The sequence below is a fragment of the Aulostomus chinensis genome, chromosome 20 (assembly GCF_037954235.1).
Source record: "Aulostomus chinensis isolate RoL2024-O1b breed Wild chromosome 20, RoL_Achi_v1.0, whole genome shotgun sequence".
NCBI classification, from domain to species: Eukaryota; Metazoa; Chordata; class Actinopteri; order Syngnathiformes; family Aulostomidae; genus Aulostomus; species Aulostomus chinensis.
Window position 1 is genome coordinate 16,345,998 of NC_141339.1, and position 8,317 is coordinate 16,354,314.

Sequence of the window (8,317 nt, forward strand, 5' to 3'; positions counted from 1 at the left end):
CTATTGTAATACAGTTATTTTTAGACAAGCCGACGCAAATAAATATTTATAGTTGTTTGCAGGTCAGGGGTCTGAATAAACCGCAGGGGTGGACGGCAGTGAATAAACTATAGTATGTAACTACGTAAGCAGGAATAAGGGTTCAATAAAGCAGGGCAGGAATAAACTGCTGGTGTCTGAGCTGAGATATTTCAGGCTTTTTAGTTGCTCAGAATACTGAAGAAAAAAAAAGAACTGCAAACTACGGAACGCAATCAACTCATCTATCGGTACTAATACGGGTTGAACTTCAAATTAACCCAAGTAGAAAGCTTTCCAGTGTGTTGTGGGGTTATTGGTTGCATTTGTACTCACAGTTTCCTTGAATGCTGCTTTCTTATTTTCCCTGACAACTGTGATAATATCTCTGGCACTGATCGGTTTTACATTAAACTGAACGAAGACGTGTGACACTGGAAATTATTACACTTGTCAACATCTCTCCTCTCCCTACTATTTCTATCAAAGTCATAATTTAGAAAGGATAATTTTATGCAAAGAGACTGGAGTGACCTAGACAAAGCCTTGGCTTGGATGATGCACCAAAAGGGAAAATTTAAAGTTCAAGGAACAGAAGAAATGCTGAGGCAGCCAAAATGGTGACACATCGCGGGGGAATATTGTGTTTCTGTCACTGTTTGTCGAGCATAACTGGAGGTTAAGTATGGGTTATGTAAGGACACGAAAGCAGGCGCGCACACGCACGCACGCACGCACACACACACACACACACACACGCATACAATACAGTTTGTGAATAATGGTGCGTGGTAACTGGCAGATACTGGCAATTTATATCAGCAGTTTTTGCTCAAGTCCCCACTTTTATTATCATCTGTTGTTAATTAAAGCAATGTAGTAAATATATAACTTGTTGGTTTGAAATTAAAAAAACAAACATGTACAGTGTTTACGTGTCTTCATCAATGCAGTCATATATTCAATGTACAATAATATACATATCGAAATGGGCACATATGGGCTTTTGGCTTTATCAGTTGTTAAAATATAAGGAATAAATTATCACAAAAGCCAACATCGACTCCATAATGTGACTTACATGAAGAAATACTTTGTGCTTTTACTTTGTAGTAATGTTTATGTTCTATGGATTCCATGAAAACATTTAACTTTCAAATAAGCCAGATAAACTGACTGGAAATGCACTTAAATGCTTTATAATTGCAGCAATTAAAAAAAAAAATACCCATAAATATTGCACTTGGGTTTTGTTATTATTTGGAGTACGAGCTAAACCAGTATAAAAGCGTACAATGGAATGGAGGAATATAAAGATGAAGCAGCTTTGCTGAAGTCCAAAAGTTGAGTTTCTTTCTCTTTCATCATAAAAGAGGCTGACGTGGTAGTGGTCAAGCAGTCAGCTCTCAGGATGCTGAGAATACAAAGAGGTTATTTTTATTTTCTGAAAGTAACAACCGCATTTCTGGGCTCACACCAACCCAACGGATCAAATTCTGACAGGGCATTTTGTCCTGTGCCTTTCTCAATTTTCTGACAGTCTTAATCATCAATATATTTCATTTTGGCCTCCAACCATTAGCAATATGTAGACTCAGACGCACAACAACCCGAACTGTCACATCTCGACCTTTCTAGTAACCAACCGTCTGTCAGTCAAGGCTGCACAAATAACTGAGCTACCCAAACACTTGTCATCATCCCTCATCAGCATCTTGATTGCTGAAGAGGACAGATCGTAGGGAATGTCTACATAGATCCAGCGTCCTCTCATGTGACAGCAAGGGTTTATGGGATAGCAAGTCCTGCCTGCTTCACCTTGACCTCCTTGCCCCGCTTCCACCGCCTCCCGTCTCACACACACCGGTCTGACCTCGTCATCCCAAAGCCTCTGGCCTCGCCTCTGACGGCTGAGTTATTACCATAATTACCCAGGAGGCATTGCAGGGAGCAGCCACATGGCAGGGACCGTCCATGTTTAACAGAATATTTGGGTGTTTTATCGGCTTTAGCTCAGCCATGGGGCAGGCAAGAGGGGGCAGGGATGATAAGAAAACCACTCATGTGGGAAATGAAGAAGACCATTTCACAGACGGAACCAGGAAGGGGGTGAAATATACTGTTAACGCAGCAGTGGCCAGTGCACATTTGTCATATATGCTTGAAGACAAGGTGTAAATACGCTCATATATTCAAGCTGTGTCGGACACAAGGAGTTGGGTGCAGGAGTCAATTTGACCGAATATTTTCCTTTGTGACTAAATCTAAAACACTGAGGGAAAAACCCTGAAAAACCGTCCATCTCAGTGACAGATCGGTGCACTGAGGGCGATGTTTCATTACGCTAAGTAAGTCACATGCAACACTGTCAATAACCACCTGTAGTAGACCCTTGACTGTCTAGTCTCTGACCTTGGTGTCTTACTGATTTAAGCCATCACAAAGCCTCAAAATTGGGATGTGTTTCATAAGCTACAATGGGGAGACTGATTCTGTTCTTTCTAAATACATTTTTTAGGTCCTTTCCTCCGTTTTTCTCCTTAGATGCACCTTCCGGTCTCCGTCACAAGGCCGCATCTTTTCATCTGATGAGGAGGAGTTTCACCATGAGGACGTAGTGTGTGACAGGATCAGATTGGTAAGGTTGATTCATTTGTCCATTATTTACTTGACTAATCAATTACTTGTTTGTAAGGATGCCTTGATTGTGAAATTCTGGGCTGATCCCAATAATCATGTTTAAATAACAATCTTCTAACATCTGACATCGATAACAGTGATTTTTTTTTGGGGGGGGGGGGTGTGTGTGTTTTATTTATTTTTGTTTTCTCTTTATTGCCATTTTGTGTGAGAAAATGCAGGTAAGATCCGGATTAAATTATTTCAGAAGCAGTTGACTATCAGGCTGAGCTGACTTACTTTTTAAAAACAGGTTTAACTGCTTTTTTCCGAGTCAAACCATCTTATAGAGGCCTTGTTCTGTTTGTGTAAATGTGCTTATTTCAGTTCATAGATGTCTACTGGGGCAAAAGAAACTTATGTTGAAAAAACTGCTGCTCAACATACTTTCAAACTAAAAAACATGGCCATAAAAGTTGTAACTGGGGAATAAAATTCACCCCAAACTGAACTACTCTCTTTTAAAGACAAAAAGGTTGTGTTCTTGCTTTTTTTTTTGTGTGTGTCAATGGCAAATTTGAACGCATTTTTTAGTTATCTAAAACAAAACTAGCAATTTCAGCTATAGTCTTTTAATAAACCCTCTTCATAATCAGTGTCTATACTGCCATGTTCAAGAGCCAGGAGGCCATGCATATTCATACAGTTGGAGTGAAAAGTACAGCTCATCCTGCCATACACAGGGCACAGGGGTCACTGGCTTCAGGCCAACAATGCACAGAGAGACAGTGATTATGTACAGCACCTCTATTAGTATTTGTATTTACACTTAAAAGAAGCACACACTCCCTCACCTGCTCAGAAAGGTCAAAACGTTAGCAAACCAATACATACAGCATTCAGACTCTCCTGGTCCAATATAGCTACCCATCAAACATGTCCAAGATGGCACTTAGCCGTGTGTGCCTGTGTCTTATTATGCGAACCCATCTGTGTGGGTTCAAAGGTCATGCCCAGGCCTGGCAGGGGCTACAGGTGAGCAGATGAGAACAGTAGGGGCTCGGTTTAATTTAGCTAAGCACTACAGGATGCAGTGCGCCCCTGTACCTGAGAAGGACAAGTTGAACTTTTCACACTGCGCCTCAGACTCATCATTTCAATGAGGAGAAAGTCAAGGAAAAATGAGTAACGCCGGTCGAAAAAAAATAAGCTTTTGACAAGGAATCTGTGTCTCTTCGTGGCTTTTTTTACCCCTATTTTCTGTGAGAGTTGTTCAAACAAAGACAGACATGCGAACAAACACAGAGGCGCACAAATACATACCCACAGGGCTGCCACTGAGGTTCTGTTTTACCTCCCATTCTCTTTTTTTCTGTCTGAAACACATCCAAGAACACAATACACACACAGACATATTGAAAGAAGATGACTGTGTAACTGTGTGTTGTGTGTGTAATCATGGAGCGAGGGTGTGAGGGAGAAAATCCCTAATCTGGCATGGACCAACTTCCTGTCTAGACTCTGCATGAGGAGGCCAGCACTGGCCAATGCTGTGTGTGTGTGTGTGTGTGTGTGTGTGTGTGTGTGTGTGTGTATGTGTGTGTGTGTGTGTGTGTGTGTGTGTGTGTGTGCGCGCGCAGACACACATATGTCCATGAGTATCTGAAGACTATCATTGTTCTTGTCTCGACCAGAAACCAGACATTAACCTCTGGCCTTCTATATCTACTGTCCAGTGTCTGTTTCTAATTGGACTACATCCAATAAAGCTCCCTTTTGTTTTCTCTGTTATTTTGACACTTTCTCTACCATGCGAGCCAATGCTGCCATGATTCCCAAAACCAATTTCCTCATTATCCTGCTCAAAGCACTTACGGGAATACAGAGGTGGGGGTGTGGAGGGTCAAAGTTGGAAGAAAGAAGAAAAGGACTTGAGGCGACTTTGAAAACAAGAGTGAGGATGAGCTAGAAAAGAACTCAAAAGACTCCTTCAGCCCAACTACACTCAGCATGTGTATGTACAAAAAGCTGTGTAGTTCCAAGACTATGAAGAGGTCGGTGAAAAAAGGATCCTTCGCGGTTTGGTAACATGATTAAACTGAGCTGAATCATAACTCGACTTCCTGACACCCTCTTACCATCAATCATTGGCACAACCTGCCATTAGTAATCACAACAAACATCACCTAGCACAGCAACTTTAATCCGTCCTACTCACACTGAGTGCTGATCAAAAAATGCTAAGCGTGTTTAGCCTAGCTTTGACAGTATTTGTCTGAATCAACATCATGGACGCCTCTATTTCATATTCATGCAGGGGCCCAATGACACCTTGTCCTCTGCTTTCCCCAAAAGGCCTTAACTCAGCATTTCGCCGGCCCTTTAGACCCAGATGTAAAGTGAACAGTCTTCACCTCTGTGACATCAGACCGCCACAATATGCCGTCTTATGGGAGCAAGCCTGCCAACAACCACTGCTGTGGCAGCCAAAAAGCCAGGAGGAACAACAGCAAAGGTTACACAAAAACACCTGGGTGTAAACATTTGGGGTGAAAGTGTTTCTCAGTGCTGTGCTTTAAGAATTCTGACTTTATACAAGCATCTGATGCAATGACTACAGAAAATTTTAACTACTTGAAAGGGTACTCATGAAGTAATAATTCATTAACTTTTGTGGGTTGTTTTTTTTCCCTGCTTTAGCTTAATAACTGATACTTTTATTGTATTTTGTAGTACAATTGGCATTTTAAGCCTATTTTCAATGTTAAGGTTAGAACTGCACAATTAATCCAAGTACAGCAAGAAAGCAGGTCCCCACATAAATAACATTACTATCATTGAAATGGAGTTTTCACTAAATAAAACAACAATGTAAAAAAACATCCCCTCTTATATCACAAACCAAAATGCAATTTCATCAGTCCAAAATTGCAATTTGATAACTTTTGAAATGACATAAACACCATGTTAAAAGTTAACCTGGTAAGTTAGCGAACACCAGTTAACGTTAGCAACGAGCTAGCAACAAGCTAGTCAACACGTCATTAGTAGAGAAGGTAACAGCTTCAAGTGTTTTTCTTATAAATGACAGAGAGGAAAATACGAGGGAGTGATTGACTCACATCTGCCAGGTGACCGGAAACACCCCTGTAACGTCCGGCTGATGTTGTCCATGTCTCTCTGGTTGTTGTGCAACAACAGCTTGCTAACAAGCCGCCATGTCAAGTCTCCTGGATTGTCTTCTGCCGCCTTGTCGTCAAAGAAAAACGGCGTGTCAAATGTGCCTAATAATAATAATAATAATAATAATAATAATAATAATAATAATAACAATAACAATATCAATATAAAAGTGTAATATAAAATAGGCAATGGCCGCCATGAAAATCACAAAAAAGACCCGGCCAGGTACGTGGGATGTAACAGCAGAGCCTCCCAACTTCTATTTTTGTCTTTTTCCATCTTTGTTTTATGCTGAACTTGTGCAGGGGATCTTCTTCCTCTATTAATTTCCAGCTGACTAGACGTAGCCAAGGCGTAGTGCTGCCCTCACCTGGTGACTCACATCACTCTATTAATAGGCCTAAGTTAAATTTCCCAACACTATCTGAACAGTTCAAGCACTTTTAAATTCCATAGATGACTGTGAAAAGAGCAGCTCTCGAATTATTTTCTGTTTACTATCATTTTTGAATGTATTATATGTTACCATTATAATGACTTTTTGTGTACTACTTCTACGAAGCAATTTTTCATATGAACTTACTTTCAATGTCAAACGCACATCGCCTTAAAGGTGTTTCCCCAAAGTGCCGTAACTTCGATCATCTCATCCAACTCCATGGAAACATTGTGAATTTGTTGTGATATGATGTGTTGATGCTCTTTTGCACACCTAAACAATGAGATGATTTATTATTATTATCTGATTTCATTTTGAATAATACAACACAATTTCATAACAGCTACTGAGTTTTCATTTTAATCTTGGATATTCTCGAAGCTTCTGTTCTGGGCTACACATCTACATACACGAGCAGGCGGGTAAAGGACCAGCAGGCACTGGGAAGGGTTCATGTTTATTTATTTACTCGTTACTAGAACAAGAGAAACTGCAGACCAAATGGTGAAGCACACAATATGCAAACAACTTGCTGAGAAAAGCGAGTTATTGATCCTTGAATCTGGAGGATTTCTGGAGAGGTTCAACAACTTATAACCACCACAAACCTATCAGTACCATTTATTTCTTTATTTTGTTTTTATGTGAGATTTGAGTAAGCATGCTGCTCAAGGGTCCAGAAGAGACTTGATTGAAATGAGTGACCAAAGAGACAAGTGCCACCAGAGGAAAACAAGTGGAGCTAGACGGAGATGACCCAAATACTCAGCACATCCTTCTCATGTAATCACAGTACATTCTACCTACAAGGCTGCAGTACCACAAACCCCCAGACACGACAGTGACAAAGTGACAGACAAGCTTTTGCTGACTCCACGTGATCTCACCTTAAGTCATCGTCTAGCCGGTGTGGTATTCCTTTCCTATGTACATGTATAAAGAGGACGGATGACTAACACAGATGGTGGACAAATCAAATGAGTCATTTGGGTTGTATGGCTATGACATATACACATCATTGTCTCCGCGAGTGTGGGTTTTAGGGGTCTCCTGTTAGCATTCCTGCCCAGCAGACTCCACAAGTATGACTCATGGGCTCGCTGCCCCCAGACGAAGCAGACTTTACTGTGTCGGCTTGTCAGTCTGCTCGAGTGGGGAAATCTGGCAGGGCGCTGCTTAGTATTTGGGGTTTGTCTGACTCTGTCTAGCCAGTCATTAAGTGTGTGTGTGTGTGTGTGTGTTTGTACATGGTTAGATGGTTAAGTCTGTCTTTTCTACAGAGCCACAAATAAATTCTTACCTACAAAAAAGTGTTTCCATTCACCAACGCTGCTAGAAAGCACTGTAGTAGACCCACACTGTCAGCAGGAATCTAGCATACACTACAGGAAAAAAGAGGACATATTCCTCCATAAAGCTACCAGCATGTGTTTTTGTTTTCATCCTCTGGTCTGCAGCCGCATTCCTTTTCCGTGTGTTGTGCGAGACGGAGGGATGGCTGAAGAATGACTCACTAAAACCTGACCCAGCAGTGAGGTAATCACTGGAGGACACTCCGCGTAAAAGTGAACTTTTACTGTCTAGGATCATGTCTAGGAATCCCCAGACGTTTGGAATACTACATAGTGTGTGTGCGTGTGTGTGTGTGTGTATGTGTGTGTGTGTGTATACATTAATCTATTTCACTAAAATCAAGCGACTCATTCATTTTAGTGACATAATCATGAAAATCTCTCAATCTTATCTATAAATATATAGATTTTTCTTCAAGACTGATACGTCAACAATGCAATTCACTTTGCCATCTTTGCATTAATGGTTTGGAACTCATTTATCTGTTACATCATTTTACAAAAAACAATATTTAATGTCTACCTCAGTGTACAGGCAGAGTCAGCAGACATTGTTTGTTATGTAGCATCACCTGCTGGATTGGTGGAGAACTGCCAAGACTGTGGCTCCTGCCAAAGGAGGAGGCCCAAACAGCACGGCTGCAGGTAACAAGCAAAGCCCTTCTGAATGTAATCGTTGTTTATGATGTAAGGAAATTAAAACACG

The 8,317-nt window shown here is 41.0% G+C and overlaps 1 protein-coding gene across 4 annotated transcripts in view; it reads right to left on the reverse strand.

The window, feature by feature from the left end:
• Positions 1-8,235, reverse strand: part of esrrgb (estrogen-related receptor gamma b) — a 72,183-nt gene extending 63,948 nt beyond the window's left edge. Inside the window, exons 1-5 of one of the 4 annotated variants that reach the window (XM_086189494.1) lie at positions 8,184-8,235; positions 7,147-7,182; positions 6,404-6,532; positions 5,760-5,886; positions 3,961-4,013 (exon numbers count right to left, since the gene is read on the reverse strand). In XM_086189494.1, the coding sequence (XP_086045620.1) occupies positions 3,961-3,998 (38 nt within the window). In that variant the 5' untranslated portion in view covers positions 3,999-4,013; positions 5,760-5,886; positions 6,404-6,532; positions 7,147-7,182; positions 8,184-8,235. Of the gene's footprint in view, positions 1-3,960; positions 4,014-5,759; positions 6,085-6,403; positions 6,533-7,146; positions 7,183-7,559; positions 7,641-8,183 lie in introns of those variants that run through there. The other 3 variants (XM_086189495.1, XM_086189497.1, XM_086189496.1) reach the window with 3 other exon arrangements.
• Between the last annotated feature and the right edge of the window lie 82 nt (positions 8,236-8,317).